Below are 19222 nucleotides of genomic sequence, written 5' to 3' on the forward strand. Positions count from 1 at the left end.
ACCTGGAAACTCAGATGAAGCTCCTGGCTCTGGCCTGGCCCAGCCTGTTTGTTGTGGCCATTTGGGGAGTGAACCAGCAGATGAAACTCTGTCTCTCCCTCTAACTCTGCTTTTCAAATAAACCTTTTTTTTTTTTTTTTAAGTCTGAGACCATTAGGGAAATGTGAATGTGGATGATATGCCCAGAAACTATCAAATTTCTCCAGGTGGGGTAATGACACTGCACTCCTGTAAACAAATGTCTGTAATTTTGAGAGATGTACCTTAAAGTGTATAAGGGTGGGGGCCGGCACTGTGGCGTAGCGGGTAATGCCGCTGCCCGAAGTGTCGGCATCCCATATAGATGCCAGTTCAAGTCCCAGCTGCTCCACTTCCGATCCAGCTCTCTGCTATGGCCTGGGAATGCAGTGGAGGATGGCCCAAGTACTGGGGCCTCTGCACCTGTATGGGAGACCTGGAAGAAGCTCCTGGCTCTGGATCGGCTCAGCTCCGGCTGTTGCAGCCAATTGAGGAGTGAACCAGCAGAAGGAAGACCCCCCGCCCCCGGCTTCTCCTCTCTCTCTGTTTAACTCTGACTTTCAAATAAATAAATAAATCTTGAGCAAATGTGACAAAATCTTTGGATGGCAGCAGCCCAAACACTTGGGCCATCTTCTAGTGCTTTTCCCAGGTCATTAGCAGGGAACTGGAACGAAGTGAACAGCCGGCACTCCAACCAGTGCCCATAAAGGATGCTGGCGTCACAGGCAGGGGCTTTACCTGCTACGCCACAACGCTGGCCCCAAAGTGTGGTTGACATCCTAACAGTTGTCCCATCTGAGTGAGGGGGATGCAGGGCCCATAATGCCTCAGCTCTGCAGTTGTGACTGTTTGAAGTGTCTCCTGAGGGCGTATTTTCAGAGATCAAGTGCAACGGCAGCTGGAGACCTTTCTTGGCTCGTGCGCTGGGTGCCTTATCTTCAGTCACCAGATGGCTGTTTTCCTCCCACAGAGCCCCACCTCTGAAGTCTGAAGCAGCCGAGAAAGATCATTAGGAAAAGAAACACAGTGGGCGAGGTTTCCAAAGCTCCCGGCCGGAGAGGGGCCGTTCTGGGGCCCCGGGGTAGGCCTCCGTGCCACCTGCTGGGATTCAGGGTCCCAAAGGCAGCTTTGGTGTCAGAGCAGGTGACTCTTTCTCCTCATTGTATCACGTGTCCTCGCCCCTGCAAAGCAAATGAAGACACGCAACAGGACCTGGTGGCCCAAAGGCACCAGTCAAGGAGGCCTCATCTCTCCCCTCCTGTGCTGGAGGCCTCCCTGGCACCAGGCTCCTCGGACCCCGGGGAAGGGGCCCTGAGAAAGGACGCGGAACACCAGGCCAGAGTGCACGTTTCCAGGGGGGGCAGCTGCTCCAGCCAGCCTGCCTCCCACCTCCACTCGCCTTCCAGCCCTCCTGCCCCCCAGCATGGGTCTACACGCAGGTCACAGCGCTGGGGGCCTGGGAGCCGGGACGGGATCAGGACCCTGCCCTACCCTCTCCCACAGCGCTACCCAAACTCTTAGTTTGAAGAGGGCATTTTAAACAAAAACAGCAACTGTAAACTTATAAATCATTAAGTAACTTAAAACATGTATTTACGTATATACACACATACATAAATGCACGTGTCTGTACATATACATGACGCTTTAGATGCAGAAAAATGTTAGAACTTAGCATGGAAACAGTGCAGGGCCGAGATCAGGAACATTTTATTTGGACATTAAGAAGTAGGGAAGCCACCGTCCCCAATCTCCAGAGCTTCTGAGAAGTGGCCGGGAACCGGTTAAGCAATGCCGTCCGCTCTCCCTCACCCCGACACCGCCTCTGACAGCCGGCACGGGTGCCTCTGACACAGCGGGAGGCCCCAGCTCCTCTGCGCTGATTCCTCCCCAGAGAACACGTCCACGGAGCACATCCGACAGAGCTCCCTCCGGAAACGCCTCTGCACAACGCCCCAGGGGGACGCCTCGGAGGTGGGCAGGCCCATCTGTTCTCTCCTTGAACCGGGTGGCTGAAGGCCACGACTTCTCCGCCCGCCTTCCAGGTAGGCCTTCGTCTGACTGCAGGGTAGTGGGATGCAGCAGCCCGTGGCAGAAAGGGACCAGGGCACAGGCTCCGCCCTTGCCCACCCTCCCCCGTCAGGACTTGAGGCCCATCTTGGCCATCATTTCTTCATAGACTGTCCACGCCATTGCAGCCATCAGAGTCCTGCGGAGAGCCCGGGGGACGCTGCCTTGGAAGAAACCACGCAGCCCGTAGTCCTACGATGAAAATACACATCAGCACTCCAGAAGCCAAGCAGCGTTACGACACATTACCCACCTGCATGAGAGCGAGGGTCTCTGTGCCAGCTCGTTTTTGAGTCTTGGTTTCTAAACTTTGTATCAAATCTATGAATAAAGGGACCAAGGAGATAACCAGTGAACTTACAGGGTTTGGTTTGGTTTTTGCCGAGTTGCTAGGCTCTATCTTTTTAGGCCTGCTCTTATCTAGGGCAGTTTCTTAGCTGTAAACTTTCACACGAGGTTGCTGTGTTCAGCTGCACAGTTTATACATTCTAGAGAAGCACTAACAGAGTCCAAGTCCAGACACAGGTCTGTTTCCCAAGCAGTGGGCCCTGGCCCCGGCCTGAAAGACGAGCTGTCTGGTCCTCCGCGCATTTGTCTATCAAGCGAGTGCACCTCTCTCTGATTCCCTGTTTGTTCTTGGTGGGCCTATCTTTTTAGGAATTAAAGACATGGCACCCCTTCCTCTTTGCTGAGATCTGGATTGGCAACTTCACAGACACCAAAGAATCCAGTATTATAAAACTTTATGGGGGCTGGTGCTGTGGCATAGTAGGCTAAGCCTCAGCCTGTGGCGCTGGCATCCCCATATGGGCGCCGGATTGTGTGCCAGCTGCTCCTCTTCTGATACAGCTCTGTTCACGGCCTGGGAAAGCAGCAGAACAAGGCCTGAGTGTCTGGGCCTTCACATCCACGTGGGACACCTGTAAGAAGCTCCTGGCTCCTGGCTTTGGATCAGCCCAGCTCCAGCTGTTGCAGCCATCTGGGGAACGAACCAGCAGATGGAAGACCTCTCTCTGTCTCTCCCTCTCTCTCTCTCTAATTCTACCTCTCAAATTAAAAAAAAAAAAAATCTGGAAAAAAAAAAAAAAAAACTGTATGATTTTACATTGAGAAAAGAAAGCAGGCAACCCAAATAGTGTGAAGAACATCAGAGTCACAAATTCACACCGACCTTTAACAAGAATATCTGGTTTATGATAACAGTACATTAAAATACCACTCTAATACACTTTATACCTTCTTTCCTGTTTATCTGCAAGCATACCTTTAGTCCATTTGTATTAGAGCACACTGCTAGAACCAAACAGTGTGTGGGTTCTTCTGTTTCTTTTTCTGACTATATTTTGTCCTTGGTCCTTAAATTAGGGCACTATGTTGGGGCCGGCGCTGTGGCATAGCGGGTAAAGCCTTCGCCTGCAGTGCCGACATCCCATATGGGTGCCAGTTCGAGTCCCAGCTACTCCACTTCCAATCCACCTCTCTGCTGTGGCCTGGGAAAGCAGCAGAAGATGGCCCAAGTCCTTGGGCCCCTGCACCCACGTGGGAGACCCAGAAGTAGCTCCAGGCTCCTGGCTTTGGATCAGTCTAGCTCTAGCTGGGAGTGAACCAGTAGATGGAAGACCTCTCTCTCTCTCTCTCTCTCTGCCTCTCCTTCTCTCTGTGTAACTCTTTCAAATAGATAAAAAAATAAAATTAAATTAAAAAAAAAAAAAGAGTAATGTGTTCACTAAGATTTACTGATTCCTTAGGTCTGAGGTGGAGTCCATGCTATGGTTTGATTATGGCTTGCTTCCCACAAACTCACACAGCAGTGCAAATCCTAAAGTCATGGCTAAGGGAATGAAGAGGGGGAAACTTCCCTGACCACAGTGGTTAAGGTAAAGCTCCCGACTGAATCCTGCTGGCTTTATAAACACAGGGGGAGAAACAGAGACATCTGCGCCCCACCCTGTCTCTTGCTGTGTGATGCTCTCCTCTGCTCTGGGAGTGTGTGAAGGCTATCACTACTTGAGGTCCCTACACTGTACCCCTCCGGAACCATCTGCCAGAACAAACCTTTTATTTTCTTTGTTACACTAGCCTGCCTCGGGTATTTTGTTCGAGCAAGGAAAAGCAGACGAATGCTGTCTGGTGGCCCGCGTGCTGATGCACAGGACATACTAATGAAGTGCCCTTCCCCTCAAAAACAACATAGTGTCTGTGGTTCTTAACCTTCACGAAACAAAACAAACAGCTACTGGTGCTAGGGTCTCGCCCTTCAAAGCTTCTCATATAACTGGCCCAGATGCTGTGCTGGGGACAAGAGTTTTACATGTTCTCCAGGTGGCTCTAACGGGGACGGAGAACAAGAGCCACAGCTCCAGAGCTGGATCCCTAACCACAAGAACCCACACTGATCCTACTGTCTTACTCTGAAAATGAGGGTCACTGCTTGGCCAATCCACTGGAACTTCGCCGGGGAGAGCTGCATGTGAGTTTTGATAACATCTGCAGGTTGAGTCACCAGAGAGGCCAGAATACCAGCAATCACCCCACAGCCAAAGTTTACAGCAGGAGCAAGGGCTGCATCCAACTGGTCTGAAACAGAACGAAGGGAATGTGAAGCTACACATCGCAGACTTCTCATCCAGCAGTCAGCAGAGGTTCCCACTCATTCCTCCCAGAAGCCAGAAAAGTCTAGATTCAAAAAAGGCTAAAAACGTTTAAACATTTTTTAAATATACTTTCTTTCCAAAAAAGATTTGGTTTGTTTATTTGAAAGGCTGAGCAACAGAGAGAGAGAGAGAGATCTTCTGTCCCAATTCATTCCCCAAATGGGTACAACAGCCAGGGGTAGGCCAGGCTAAAGCCAGGAGCCAGTCGTCTCCCATACAGGCATCAGGGGCCAGGTCTCTGGGCCATCTTCTGCTGCCTTCCCAGGTGTATTAGCAGGAAGCTGGATCAGAGGCAGAGCAACCAGGACTCGAAGCAGCACTCCCATATGTGGTGCCAGTGCCACCCACCCCAAGAATTAAAATTCAGAAAATACAACACGGGGCCAGCACTGTGGTGTAGCAGGTTAAGCTGCTGCCTGCAGCGCCGGCGTCCCACATGGGCACTGGTTTGAGTCCCGGCTGCTCCACCTCCTATCCAGATCTCTGCTAAAGTGCCTGGAAAAGCAGCAGAGGACAGCTCACGTAGGAGACCCGGATGAAGCTCCTGGCTCCTGGCTTCGGCCCTGGCCGTTGGAGCCATTTGGGAAGTGAGCCAGCAGATCGAAGACCTCTCTCTCCCTCTCCCTCTCCCTCTCTCTGTAACTCTGCCTCTCAAATAAATAAATCTTAAAAAAAAAAAAAAAAAGTGGATGGACTGATGGAGGTAGGAAAGCATGCTTCTGTGGTTTAGACACTAATCTGAGCTCCTCCCAGAAGTCCACGTGCTAAAGGCTTAGCCTCCAGGGCAGGCCACTGGGATGCAGTGGAAACTTCAGGTCACTGCAGGGTGCTCTCAGCAGGGACTGTCTCGGCCCAGTCTCTCTCTGCTTCCCAGCTCGCCACGCCACCCTTCCTCTGCACTCACGCCCTGCCACAGGCCAAACCAACGGGGCCACCAATCTTGGACACAAAACTCCAAACTCCGAGCTGAATAAACCTGTTCTTTTACAAAGTAAGTTGCCGCAGGTATTTCACTGCAGCGACAAATATGAACCCTTTTGCACCCACGATCGCAACAAGCAGCTCAGGCGAGGCTGATGAACGATGCTGAAACATCTGAGGGAAAGGACGGCCTCCGAGTGTTCTCTCTCAAAGATACTTAGGGCTGAGAAGAGAACACTCACGGGCAGACACCTGGCAGACACTACCTTCTCCAAGTGACAGAGTGAACTGCAACACAACACCATCACATCCACAATTCACTCGAAAATTAGACCCTGTACTATTGTGACTTTTTCATAAATTGGATCAGGGTGGACTGAGAAGTTCAAAATGCACATCCATGCTTCCTTACGGCCTTAATTCTGTTGTGCGCCGAGGCTCTGTCGGATGACACGCCAGGTGCCCAGGGAGCAGCAGCCCCAGCGCGGCTGGCCAGCACGGCCCACCTGCTCTCCTAACCACGTGACCCCGATCCCGCTTCCTTGCTCATGTCATGCACGGACACCTTGCCGAGTGCAGTCGTTCTGCAGAATGTCTCCCCAGCAACGCCGCTCTGCTTGGGAGGATCCTGCTCACTGCCCGTGCTCGGGCTTGCCCGTGTCCAGCCCTGCAGGAGCTTCCCGGCGGGCGGGGCCTGCCTCACTGCCTCAGATTCGGCACCTTCAGCTCCAGGCAAACGGAGGGCTCCAAACAGTGCTAGCAGGGAACGCGGGAGGGAGGGGAAACAGTGCTTTCCTGCAGCTGCGCCGCTCATCAGTTTGCCAAATTTGCTGGACACAAACCCCATCAGGTGTTCCTTGAAAACTACAGGCTCCCAGATTACATCCCACAGCTGCTGTTGTAGGAGGCCTTGGACGGGGCCCAGCGACCCCAAGAGGAAAACTGGGAAGCACTTTGCAGGGCCTCTGCCAAGCATGCTGCACCCCCTCCCCCCGCCCCCGTTACAGCCGCATACGTACTCGTCCCCTTGGTAGGACTGAACCTCCAAGGGCAGGGACCAGGTCGGGCAGGTCCACCTCCGCAGCCCAGCACCCAGCCCAGTTCCCGACACAATCCTGGTAGGGCTCAGCTCCTAACACTCTGCTAAGAATCTGGAGCTGCTAACGAAAACAAATTGTTTCATAGCCCAAAGCAAACGGTGAGGAGCTGCCGTGTCTCGGGGCTCTCCCCCCCCGCCCCGCCCCCACACCGGCCCCGCGCCTTCCCCGGCCCATACCGTGGGGCACTATGCCTTTGGTCTGGTTGTAAAACATCAGGTAGATTCCTGAAAAGGGCGCGTCCCGCAGGAGCGTCGCTGTCAGGCCGCTGAAGAGGCCTCGGTGCCCCTCGCTGCGGTAGATGCTCCTCAGGGCGGCGTAGACGCTCTCATAGCCGTACATCCCGCTCTGCAAGGGAGCACACCACCAGTGACTGCCTGGCTCGCAGACCCCGCACCTGAGGACCCGCCAAGCAGGCCCGAGGGCATGAGGCTCTGCCAGGGCACTGTGTCACACGCTGCCGTTCACACGTGGCCCGGCCTGCCTACACAAATGGAGACTGGCCACATCCACTTTGTTAATTACAAAGCGGCACTGACACTGACGGGCAGGAGGACCTCCGGTGGCTCTGTTTACCGCACCCCCCCGCCCCCAGTCCCCGAGAGCAGGAGACTCACCTCGTAGCGTGTCTTGATCACGGTGATGGGGGACATGCAGACCCCCGCAATGGAGCGAGAGCCCACGCCGAGGATGACCGACTCCAGGGCAGTAGGGGGATGGCCCCGCAAGAAATACTGCTTCAGGGAGTAGAAAGTACCAAAGTAGATTCCCATGCCGGGGACACATCTCACGATGGACTGTGGAAGAAGGAAATCAAAGACCCCACACTGTAAGGTTCTCTCCTAGCTGGGCTCTCTTCAAAGACCCCACACGCGCGCACTGGAAACTGACCACGCAAGGCAACCAGCTTTTCTATTTTCTTATTTCTTCCTTTGTGTTGGAGCCTACCAGTTCCTCTGTTCAGTTCTTTAATACAGCACATAATACAGGCTGTAAACTAAGATCACACTACAGTGTTGTAGAGTTCTAGAATCGTTCAGTTCTGTCTGACCTTGGCCACAGGCAGCATGGACACCAACTGTGTACTTGGGCCCAGCTCTGCTGCAGCTCCCTTCCTAAACTCATCTTTTTTGTTTTAAAGATTTATTTATTCATTTGAGAGGCAGAGTGACAGACAGAGAGAGGGAGAGACACACAGAGAGGTCTTCCATCTGCTGGTTCACTCCCCAAATGGCCGCCAACAGCCAAGGCTGGGCCAGCCTGAAGCCAGGAACCAGGAGCTTCTTCCAGGTCTTCCACACGGGTGCAGGCGCCCAAGCATTTGGGCCATGCTCTGCTGTTTTCCCAGACCATTAGCAGGGATCTAGATCAGAAGTAGAACAGCCAGGACTCAAACCATCACTCACATGGGATGCCAGCATCCCAGGTGGCAGCTTTACCAGCTACGCCACAGCATCGGCCCCTCCACAGACTTTATAAAGTTTTATTTTATTTTCATACAGACAGAGAGAGAGAGAGAGGCAGGAGTTGTGGCGCAGCAAGCTAAGCCACCACCTGGGATGCCACATCCCCTATCAGAATGTCTGGTTAAGGCCCGGCTGCTCCATGCTTCCAATCTAGTTTTCTGCTCATGTGCCTGGGAGGCAGTGGACGATGCCAGAGTGGGGTGGTCAAGATTTCCAACATGAGGATGGCCCAAATGCCTGGGCCCTGCACCTGCATGGGAGACCAGGAGGAAGCACCTGGCTCCTGGCTTCAAATGGGCGCAGCGCGCCATTTGGGGGGTGAACCAACAGAAGGAAGACCTTTCTCTGTCTCTAACTGCCTATTCAAAAAAAAAAAAAAAAGATTTCCAACATGCTACTCAGAATGGCACATAACTTAAAAACTTATGCATTGTTTCTGGAATTTTCCATTTAATAATTTTGGACCACCGGTGGCCACGGGTAACTGAAAACAGAAAAGGTTGGAACTACTGTACTCCCAGCACTCCTGACTCAGTATCCTTAGGAGCTGCGGAGGTGGATGAGAATTGGGTGGATACCAAGGCAAAGGGTGTGGCAGGAGACCCCAGACCCAGAGGTAGCTTACAGGGGACATCCCTTTCCAAAGGCCCAGAAGGCTCTCCGTGCGAACCACCTTCAGGAACACAGCCAGCATCCCAACACGTCTGGACCTGAAGGCAAAGTGGAGACAGAGACAATCACTTAGGCAACTTTGCCGTGAAGGAACTGCCCGCTCAAAGACCCTCCGTGTAGCCTCTTCTATAGAACACGAAGAATCTCTACAGGGCATCTGGAATGATCCTGACTGCCTATGCGCTCAGGCTTCGGCACACCCGTGTTTACCTGTTCACCGACACCGCAAGCCATTAGGTAACCTCCCAATTCATAAACACCTTGTATGCTTCCCACAGTGGTGAGCTCAACACGGAGACACAAAACAGACACTCAGTACGACGCTGTTTTCAGGAACCACCCACTAATCGCACCAGGCAGTACAACATCACAAGCCAGCGTGATAACCCACAAAGGTCACCAGGGCAGGTCCCACAGAACTGCCAGGTAGGGACCCCACTTCACGACCAAGAAACGTCAAACACATTCACAGAGAGAGTGCACGCGAAGCACACCAAGGTTGGGCGAGGCTTGTGTTTCTCTCTGAGCATCCAACAGGGAGGAGCGGATCTAGCATAGCCAAGACACTCCAGGATCTGAGAAGGGACTGGACCCAGATCCTCCGTGAAATGCCAGGCGGCAGGCCTTACCCATGGTCGGAGGGCTGCAGTGTCTGCAGGCGCGTTTTCAGGAGATCCAGAGGTTGGAAGAGCAGGGTGGAGCAGGTCCCGCTGATGGAGCCACAGAGGAAGGCCTTGAACACCGGATGCAGCTGCAGGACAAGAGAACAGAGAGTCGGCCTCCGTGCCTGGGCAGGCCTTGCCCTTCTCCACGCCAGGCCCAGCGGCTTCCTTTACAGGGTCCCTCAGAGCTCACCCGAGACGGGCGGAGCGCAGCTGGGAGTTAACAAAACGCTGTTGCCCACACCGCGCCCTGCAGGGCCGTCGCTCTCGCCTTACTTTTGCTCCCGCCGAGCAGTGAGTCTCATTTCCACGCTACCGCCTATACTTTCCTGTCTGTCCCAACTCAAGAAGTTACCGATCATCTCTTTATCTTTGCAAAAGTAAAATCAATTGAGCATAATGTTTTAACCCTGAACTGCTGGTCTCCAGGGTCCTGTGGCTATAGGACCCGCAGACACCTGCAGAGCCAAACCAAATGAAACCTTCAGCTAAGCCACTCCGAAACATGCAAGCACATTTCCTGTCTAAATCTATGAGGTTCCTTGGTTTCAAGCTCTCCCCTTCTCTTATACCCACCCACCTCACTGGAGCTAAGCAGACGACGGATGGTTCTAACGACAAGGAGTCACTCCCAGTTGCCGCCTCTCCATCAGCCTGTGCGCTGTCACACGCACTGGCGAATCTACAGGTACCACCAGATGAGCAGAATGCTTCCAAGACTAACAGTATCTCTCCCTAAAGCCTGTTCCAGGACCATCAGCTCCCAGCCCCGGGTTATCACAACAGGACAGGCACCCGGAACTCAGCAGAATTACAAATGACAGTGGAAAGACATTTTAAAAACTCCCAGCTGGGAGCAGGGGACAGCAAGCACTTGGCTTGGTGCCTTAGACCCGGCTGGGACATCTGCATCTCGTATCAGAGTGTCTGGCTTTGTGTCCCGACTCCACTCGTAATTCCAGCTTCCTGATGGTGCACACACTGGGAAGCATTCGTGACGGCTCAAGCTGTTAGGTCCTTGCCACATGGGAGACGTGGACCGAGTTCAGAACTGACTTCGGTCTGGCCAAGCCCCTGCTGCTGCAGACAAGCAGACCGGAGAGCTGTCTCTTAGTCACTCTGCCTTTCGAATTTAAAAACAAACAACAACAAAAACACTCAAGGAAATCCAAGAAGGAGGAAAAGCCCTTGTCTCTAAAGACCACACTTGGCAAACTCCATCCAAAAAGATCTTCTCTCTTCCTTCATTAAACACATTTGCACTATTACTTTTTCATAAATGACATACTAAAGCCCCAAAACATGATTACAATGAAAGTTAAGTTTTTTGTTATACTCATCACATAATTTCCTACTCAGAACTGAAATCTTTGTCATCTGTGATGTTTGTTTCACAGAGAAATCATTAAAAATTTTGCCAAATGAGAAAAGTCTGGGAGAGGGCTAAGTACATTCGGGTGAGTCCCTACTGAGCTGACCTCCATGTTTCAATAGCCCCTGAAGCCTTAAAGGCAACTGGAGAAAACAGGAGAGCCAGGCCACGGTGTGTGGGTCTGCACCAGCGGCCAAAGCCCCTGCCCGAGGTGCCCCGCACATAGGTGTGCAAAGCGACAGCCACAGGAGTTCTGTGTCGCTCAGCCTCGTCCTAGCATCGGGGCTTTGACGCGTGCTAGGCGGCTCCTTTCCATCCGCATCTCCTGTGCTGGGGCACGGGCTCCACAGCCTCCACCTCCCCAGCCCAGTGCGACACCATCTCCACTTCCTCCGTGTCAGCCACTCTCACGGCCCAAACCTCCTCACGACAGTGGTCCGGGAGGGAGGGCTCTCCCAGCCTGCACGCCCGGGGCCCCTCTCCCGTGCCCGGCCGTATCTTACTTGGCTTCCCTGGTGCATCTGACACAGCCGCTGGCCACCCAAGGGTGTCCGTTTCTCGCTGCTGCTTTCCTGCCTGCCTCCCCCTCCACCGGCAGCTCCTCTTATCTCCCCTGCCTGCAGCCCTGAGCACCACCCCTGCACACATGCAGGGAGTGCCCATCTCCGGACCCCACTATCCCAGTGCCGCCCTCTTCTGCCCTCCATCCCAACATGTTCCAGACGGACACCCAGGTAGCAGTCTCCCCACACGTGCCTCTCCCCCAGTGCACACTGGGACACTCCAGGCACCCAGACCAGAACCCGGGATACACGAGATTCACTCGGCCTGCTGCCCCAAGACCAAGTGCTGCTGGTGGAGCCCTCAGGCCTCCCCTCTGACCCTGACAACCTACACAGCAGAGATTCTCTAAGGAACGCGTTTATCCAGGACTGAGTAGACGGTTCGCACATCCGGGGTAAGGGTGCTGTAAGGACTCACGGCTACGTCTGAGATTACTGCAAGGGAAGCTTTTAGACCACAGGGAGGAGCTGTTTTGAAACAAAACTCACTGATGGGGGAGGGTCACTGCCGGAGCTGTGAGTTACTGACTGGAGGTTCTGGTGCTACCGGCAACGTCCCAGCACCTGGCTGTTTCTGGGGCAATGTCTTCATAGAAAGTGCTGCGGGCCAGCGCCGTGGCTCACTTGGTTAATCCTCCGCTTGCGGCGCCAGCACTCCGGGTTCTAGTCCCAGCTGGAGCGCCAGTTCTGTCCCGGTTGCCCTTCCTCCAGGCCAGCTCTCTGCCGTGGCCCAGGAGTACAGTGGAGGATGGCCCAAGTCCTTGGGCCCTGCACCCGCATGGGAGACCAGGAGAAGTACCTGGCTCCTGGCTTCGGATCAGCACAGTGCGCTGGCCAGCCGTAGCTGCCATTTGGGGGGTGAACCAACGGAAGGAAGACCTTTCTCGCTGTCTCTCTCTCTGTCTCTAACTCTACCTGTCAAATAAATGAAAAAAAAAAAAAAAAAAAAAAGCAAGCAAGCTGCGAAGTCGTGGTTCAGCAACGTCACTTCCACGGCTGTGGTCAGCACCGGCAGTCTCTTAGGACAGCTCTTCTTGGCAGGTAAATGTGCCTCCTGGCTTCGCACTGGCGCGGCTCTGGCCATTATGGCCGTCTGGGGAGTGAACCAGCGGATGGAAGACCTCTCTCTCTCTCTCTCTCTCTGCCTCTCTGCCTCTCTGCCTCTCTGTAACTCTGTCTTTCAAATAAATAAATAAATTTTTTAAAACAAGAAAAGATTTATTGAGTCATTTATTTGAAAGGCAGATTTATAGAAGGGAGGGGGGAGAGAGAAAGAGAGAGAGAGAGAGAGAGAGAAGATCTGCAGTTCACTCCCCAAAAGGCCACAGCTAGGGCTGGGCCAGGCTGAAGCCAGGATCTCCATCTGGGTCTCCCCGTGGGTGGCAAGGATCCAGGTCCGCGGGCCGCCTTCCACTGCTGCGCAGGCACAGCCGCGGGGAGCTGCATCAGAAACAGCAGCTGGACTCCAGGCAGCACAGGCATCGACTTACTCTGCTGCGCCACGGCATCGGCACAGGCTCCTGAGTCACAGAGGTGAAGCCAGCGGCCAGGACTCAACACCCGCGCTGTCCTCACTGTGGCCCTGGGTCCAACATGAAAATCCAGGGCGCTTCTCGGGCCGCCCGGCAGAATTCCGCCGCGGCCACCCTCCCTCCTGGAAGGGCTCTCTCCGCCCAGCTGCTCCGGAGAACAGCGTCCCGGTGTTCCTCCTGCCGCTCGGCCTCTCCTCACCTAGATGGAGGTGCTCCCTTCTTTCCCAGGATCACCCCTCCCCGCCACGCTGCGGCCTCCGTTTCCACCCCTCCAGCTCCACTGCAACCTCTCGCCGGACCTTCAGACCCCCGAGCCACTGATGTTCCCCAGGCATCTCAGGGCACCTTCCCAAAGCTCAACTCATCTCTCTGCTCTGCTCCCAACCCACTCCTCCAGGGAGCCTGGGCCCAGAGCTAGCCCAGGTGCCCAAGCCAGGCGCCCAGTGCCCACACGTGCTCCCTCTGCCTCCCACCCAGCTCCCCGAGGCACCCCTTCAGGGCACCCCGGCTCAGGGCCCTGCCATGCCTGGCCTGGGCGACTGTCACTACCTCACACCTCACAGCTGTGCCCCTCTCCTCCGCTCTCAAGTCTGCAGCCAGAGCCATCTCCAAAAACTCCGATTCGGACCACACTGCTTCTGGGTGCAGAGGCCTTCCACGAGAAACTCGACATAACGCACGATTTGCATTTACCAAGTTAAAGGAAAAAAAGACGAAATTAAAATTCAGTGATAATTCTATCAGAAACCATAGCAACACATAAACATCTCATTAACAGCTCTTTAATTAAAATTAAATCAATAGCCCTTAGTTGCCTCACAGTCCTCTTGGGACGCCCATACGGCTCCTTCTTCCCCTCTGCCCCACGCTCTCCTCCTCACACTCTCCTCAGCCATAATGGAGGTTGCTCTGCCTTCCTGTCACCTCCGAACATCCTGACAGGTTGCAGATCTGCCCTAGCCCCTCTGTAGCTGCCTAACTCTAAGTCCTGGGACCAGGCTCAGGGCTCCTCCCTGCCGCAACACCCGTGCCCATCTCCACGACGACTCGGGCCCACGACAGGCCGAATCACAACTCTTGTCCTGTTCATGGTGGTCGCTCAAGAACTGACCTGCTGCACGGTAGGCATGCAACACCGACAGGCGAATGAAGGAATCTGGTCCTCTCTCCCTTGAGCCAGCGCCCCCCTCCCCACCCCCCAGCTCAGGGACAGGCCAACCTCTCAGTCTGCTGCACAAGGCTGTGGGGATGCCCTGTATGTCAGCTGCTGACCAGTGCTGCACGGGGCTTGTTTGAAAGCCACTGTCCTTCACACCCCAGGGGCCGGAACGGTCTTTTCACCACGTCTAATCACAACACAGTGACTACTGGCCCAGTAAATACCTGTCCAATAACTGCATCAAGCCCGTAACTTTTTGATTACAGCAGATGCTGAATATGAATACCAGCAACACAGACTAACCTCCAGTAGGTAAAACAGCAGTAAGAACAAGGCGAGCCTGAATGGTCCTAAGATAAGGGATGGTACATCCTTATTATTCAAGGTAAATAAGACAAATAATCCAGTATTTTGGGGGTAAGAAAGGGGAGGGCAAAATAAAATACACAAACGCAAAGAGAATAAGTAGCCCTTAAATAGTTTTGCAAACTGGTTCCAGAAGCAGTTCTTACTCTTCAAAAAAAAAAAAAAAATCCTCACTATAATTCAGATCTGGAGGCAAAGGCTAGAAAGACCCAGAAAGAGAAAAAGTTAGGCAGGTTGTCAAAAACAATGACGTAGGGGCCAGCACTGTGGCGCAGTAGATTAAGCCTCCCATTGCAGTGCTGGGGTCTCACGTGGGCACCAGTTTGAGCGTGGCCACTCCATGGCACAAGTCCCTGGGCCCCTGCACCCACATGGGAGACCTGGAGGAGGCTCCTGAGTTCAGCCTGGTCCAGCCCCAGTGGTTGCGGCCATTCAGAAAGTGAATCAGCAGATGGAACATCTCCATATATTTCTGCCTTCAAATAAATAAATATTTTTTAAAAGGTTTAAAAGCAAGATTTACTAGTCAGAGACCTCCAGCCAGAATGGCTCCAAGAGAAGAAAAACCCGGGCCGGCGCCGCAGCTCACTAGGCTAATCCTCCACCTGTGGCACCGGCACCCCAGGTTTTAGTCCCGGTTGGGGTGCCGGATTCTGTCCCGGTTGCTCCTCTTCCAGGCCAGCTCTCTGCTGTGGCCCAGGAGTGCAGTGGAGGATGGCCCAGGTCCTTGGGCCCTGCACCCCATGGGAGACCAGGAGAAGCACCTGGCTCCTGCCTTCAGATCAGCGTGGTGCTGCACCACAGCAGCCATTGGAGGGTGAGCCAACAGAAGGAAGACCTTTCTCTCTGTCTCTCTCTCTCACTGTCCACTCTGCCTGTCAAAAAAAAAAAAAGAGAGAGAGAGAGAAGCAAAACCCGGAGAGCTGGTGGTAGTGGGGTTTTAAGCACAATTTTGGGGAAAAAAAAAAAAAACTTGACATTCAGTTACAAGGTGGGGGCAAAACCCACCAAAAGAGCTGATTTGCAGTCCTTTATCCTGTCTGGCTCAGCTCATAAAACAAAGAGCCGCAGAAGGGTGGGACACCTAATTTCCTATACAATAAACTGGGAGCACAGAAGCAGGAGCCACTCCCCTGCTAGTCTCACAAGATTGCTCAATATATCTTTAAAAAAAAAAAGTCGATGTAGAACTGCAGCTGGCGCCTTTTTATACATCTTTTTAAATGCCAATTTTCCGCGCTCCCCTCCAGCTGTGGCTCTCACCGGAGGCCCCTGCCCGCCCGGTCCAGGATCCGGCCCGCAGCCCGCCTGGCACCTGCCACCTGCCAACATCCACGCTTCACCCCGCCCCGGCCCCGCCCCGCCTCCGCCTCCACCAATGGCAGCCCGGCGGCCCGACCACGGCAGCCAATCCGGACGGGGAGGGGGCGTGGCTTCGCCCCACGGGCCGCTTCTCGCCGCAGCCAGCCAGGAGCCGGGGACCCGGGAGGTGCCCACCTCTCTGCCGGGCTCGCTCCAACACCACCGGCTTCTCAGACTCGGCGCTTTCCCTGGGCCTTGCGCAGGTCCAAAGACCCGCCCAGGCGTCCACCCAGCTGTCGCTCTCTCCGAGCGACGCCCGGTGGCGCACCCACCTGGTTGGGGGCCACCCAGGCCCCGCAGGGCCACCGCCCCCCCGGCCAGACGGCAGCCTCGCCGCGGGACCTCCGCCTGCCCGCCCGTCCCCCCGCTCCCTGCCCGACACCCTCCATCTCCCCCGCCACCGCCCCAAGGGTCACGGACTTCCTCGCCCGAGCCGCCGGTCCCGACTTGTCCCCTTACCATGAGCGTTTCCACCGTGTCGCCCACATCTTGGGATGGCAGCAGCGCCGGGCGCGACTTGTGAATCATTGGCCGGGAGGCCCGCGAGTGCTCTGGGCCCAGGGTGGCGCCGGTGGGCTCCCGGGCCCGGCCCTGGCGACCCTGGCGGAAGAGGCACGAGGACGGTGGGGCCCGGGCGCCGCGGTCACACCCAGCCCAGCCCGAGGATGCCGCCGCGGACAGACCGCCGCCGCTCTTCACTCACTGGCTTCGCAGGCGCCGCGGGCCCGCCCTGCTGCCCATGCCGCCAGCCGCCAGCCGCCAGCCGCCGCACCCGGGCACCGGAGAAGGCCGCAGGAACTACTTAGAGGGATTCGCTTTCGCTTCCGGGACGCCCCTCCCGCTCCCAGTGAGCGTGGGCTCCTCACTGCCACCTCGTGGGGGGAGTCTAGAACTGCAGGGTCCGCTCTTCGCGTCCCGAGCCTCTACCGACCCAGTGCGGTCCTCGCAAAGCTCACGGAAGATGCTTGCGTTGCATTTCTGCTAGACAGCGCTGCTCTAGGTGATTAGGAATCTGGTGTGCGCCTCTTCTGGACTCTGTCTACAGCCCTGTGGGTCGCCCAGCCGCCTCGCAATGGCTCAGGCTGTGCCACCTGGTTGAGTCTTGGCTGCTCCACTTCCTATCCAGCTGCTTGTGGCCTGAGAAGAGCCGCGGAATACGGTCCAAGTGTTTGGGCCCCTGCCACTCACGTGAGAGACCTGGCAGAAGCTCCTGGCTGCGGCTTGGCCCAGCCCTGGCCATTGCAGCCATGTGGGGAGTCAACCAGCAGATGGAAGACCTCCCTGTACGTCTGGCTTTCGGATAAATAAATAATGTTTAAAAAATAATAATCTGGGTGGGCTTCATCCAATCAGTCGAAAAACCTTGAGAACAAAACAAGTGTTCCAGAGGAAGGGATTCCACCTGGAGGCGGCAGCAGCAGCTGGCCAGGGGCTTCCAGCTGGACCCCCTGCTCCATAGATAGCATTACACATAGGACACACACACACACACACACACACACGTAACCCTGGCGGATAGCACCTTGCTCCCCTCCTTGGGAGCGCAGAGTATATGAGCTGTTGTGCCTTGCTCTTGGCTGTGAGTCCTTGAGGCCCCACAGGAGGCTGGGTAGCACTGTGCAAAGCAAGTGGACTTTGGAATCAGGTAGCAGTTCTGACATTTGATCCTGGCTTTGCCACCCGCTAGCTGTGTGTCACCCAGCTTCCTTATCTGTCAGCTTGGAGATAACATTATCTACCTCCCAAGGTTATCCTGATGATCTAATGACATAATGCATATAGAAGTGTTCTGCAAAGACTTAATCAAATATAAAGAATTATTCTTCTGGGAGGGACTCAGTAATTATCTGTGGCCTGAGTTAAATATTAGCAGGCCCCTTGGTCAGCTCTCTCTAAATTATAGGTGGCCAGAAATAGTTCATTGTCATTTCATGTAGAATATGATTGTGTTGAGGGCTGGCACCATGGCTCACTAGGCTAATCCTCTGCCTTGCGGCGCCGGCACTCCAGGTTCTAGTCCCAGTTGAGGCGCCGGTTCTGTCCCGGTTGCCCCTCTTCCAGTCCAGCTCTCTGCTGTGGCCCGGGAGTGCAGTGGAGGATGGCCCAAGGCTTGGGCCCTGCACCCGCATGGGAGACCAGGAGGAAGCACCTGGTTCCTGGCTTCGGATCAGCGCAGCGCCGGCCATAGCTGCCATTTGGGGGGTGAACCAACGGAAGGAAGACCTTTCTCTCTGACTCTCTCTCTCTCACTGTCTAACTCTGCCTGTCAAATAAATAAAAATTAAAAAAAAGAATATATTTGTGTTGCAACAACATAGATCATCTCCAAATTTCCTACTTTGTCCTTGGATGAAGAAGGAATGATAGAAACACTTGGATTGCTCTGCTTACAAACCAAAAGCAGCTGTCCCTTCTAGGAGCAAACCTCAATTCCTCATCGTAAGACACGGAACCACCCACCCCACACCAGCCTACTCCTAACTTGAACCAGGCAAAGCAACCAGCCTCTGGAACGTGATGGCCCTTGTCCCTGTGAAGGCCACAGCAGCACTGCAGCACACCGTCATGGGAAAACCTGGCCTCTGCCATGGTCCCCAGTGCACTGCTATGGGCAGTCCTGCAGGGCCGGAGGCGGTGACAAAGGAAGGGACAGTCCCTGCCTCCACCTCAGGTTCTCCTCAGTCCTGTGTTCCCTCAGGAGCTGCTTTTCTTTGCAGACAGGAAAACATAACTCAAGACCCATGTTCCCAGCCAGCCGACCCTGCGGGGGCATTTCCACATCTATAAAATAGGAAAACTATTATCTCCTGCTTAAGACATTTGGTGCACATTAACATTGCCAAAGCTCTCGGTGCAGGGTCTAACATATCCCAGCCCTCACCCTTCTCACTTTTTTTTAAATTTTTTTTTTTTTTTGACAGGCAGAGTGGACAGTGAGAGAGAGAGACAGAGAGAAAGGTCTTCCTTTGCCGTTGGTTCACCCTCCAATGGTCGCCGCGGCCAGAGCACCGCGCTGATCCGAAGCCAGGAGCCAGGTACTTCTCCTGGTCTCCCATGGGGTGCAGGGCCCAAGCACCTGGGCCATCCTCCACTGCACTCCCGGGCCACAGCAGAGAGCTGGCCTGGAAGAGGGGCAACCGGGACAGAATCCGGCGCCCCAACCGGGACTAGAACCCGGTGTGCCGGCGCCGCAAGGTGGAGGATTTGCCTAGTGAGCCGTGGTGCCAGCCCCTTCTCACTTTTGACAGCCACTGCTTACTCACCGGCACCTGAGGACATCAACATTGACAAGGACGAATTCCCTA

At 54.7% G+C, this 19222-nt stretch overlaps 1 protein-coding gene across 10 annotated transcripts; it reads right to left on the minus strand.

Moving 5' to 3' along the window:
• Positions 1-124: 124 nt before the first annotated feature.
• SLC25A38 (solute carrier family 25 member 38) lies at positions 125-16753 on the minus strand. Of its 10 annotated transcripts, none has more exons than XR_016214972.1 (9): positions 16621-16753; positions 16377-16517; positions 9531-9652; positions 8855-8939; positions 7381-7560; positions 6943-7111; positions 6686-6826; positions 4502-4668; positions 1714-2283 (listed from the first exon to the last, which is right to left on the minus strand). XR_016214972.1 is itself a non-coding variant. In XM_008260273.5 (8 exons), the coding sequence occupies exons 2-8, from the start codon at positions 16443-16445 to the stop codon at positions 2161-2163; spliced, it is 915 nt and encodes a 304-aa protein (XP_008258495.3). In that variant the 5' UTR covers positions 16446-16517; positions 16621-16753; the 3' UTR covers positions 1714-2160. The 10 variants fall into 10 exon arrangements, 5 of the variants coding, with proteins under 5 accessions (XP_008258495.3, XP_002713147.3, XP_069907102.2 ...); XR_016214973.1 differs by having other exon boundaries at positions 1714-2412; XR_011379598.2 differs by lacking the exons at positions 1714-2283; positions 6686-6826; positions 16377-16517; positions 16621-16753 and adding exons at positions 125-1202; positions 2345-2412; positions 11439-11471.
• Positions 16754-19222: the final 2469 nt, after the last annotated feature.

This window comes from Oryctolagus cuniculus, chromosome 10 (genome assembly GCF_051225735.1).
Source record: "Oryctolagus cuniculus isolate XC-2025 breed Fujian yellow rabbit chromosome 10, ASM5122573v1, whole genome shotgun sequence".
Taxonomy (NCBI): domain Eukaryota; kingdom Metazoa; phylum Chordata; class Mammalia; order Lagomorpha; family Leporidae; genus Oryctolagus; species Oryctolagus cuniculus.

Bases quoted from the DNA above. Each gene is read 5' to 3' on its own strand.
- SLC25A38 (XM_008260273.5), bottom strand. From the start codon at position 16,445: ATGATTCACAAGTCGCGCCCGGCGCTGCTGCCATCCCAAGATGTGGGC. The intron at 8,940-9,530 runs GTAAGGCCTGCC...CTTTGCCTTCAG, and splicing joins CTGCAGCCCTCCGACCATGG to GTCCAGACGTGTTGGGATGC. The intron at 4,669-6,942 runs GTATGGGCCGGG...GTTCTGTTTCAG, and splicing joins CAAAGGCATAGTGCCCCACG to ACCAGTTGGATGCAGCCCTT.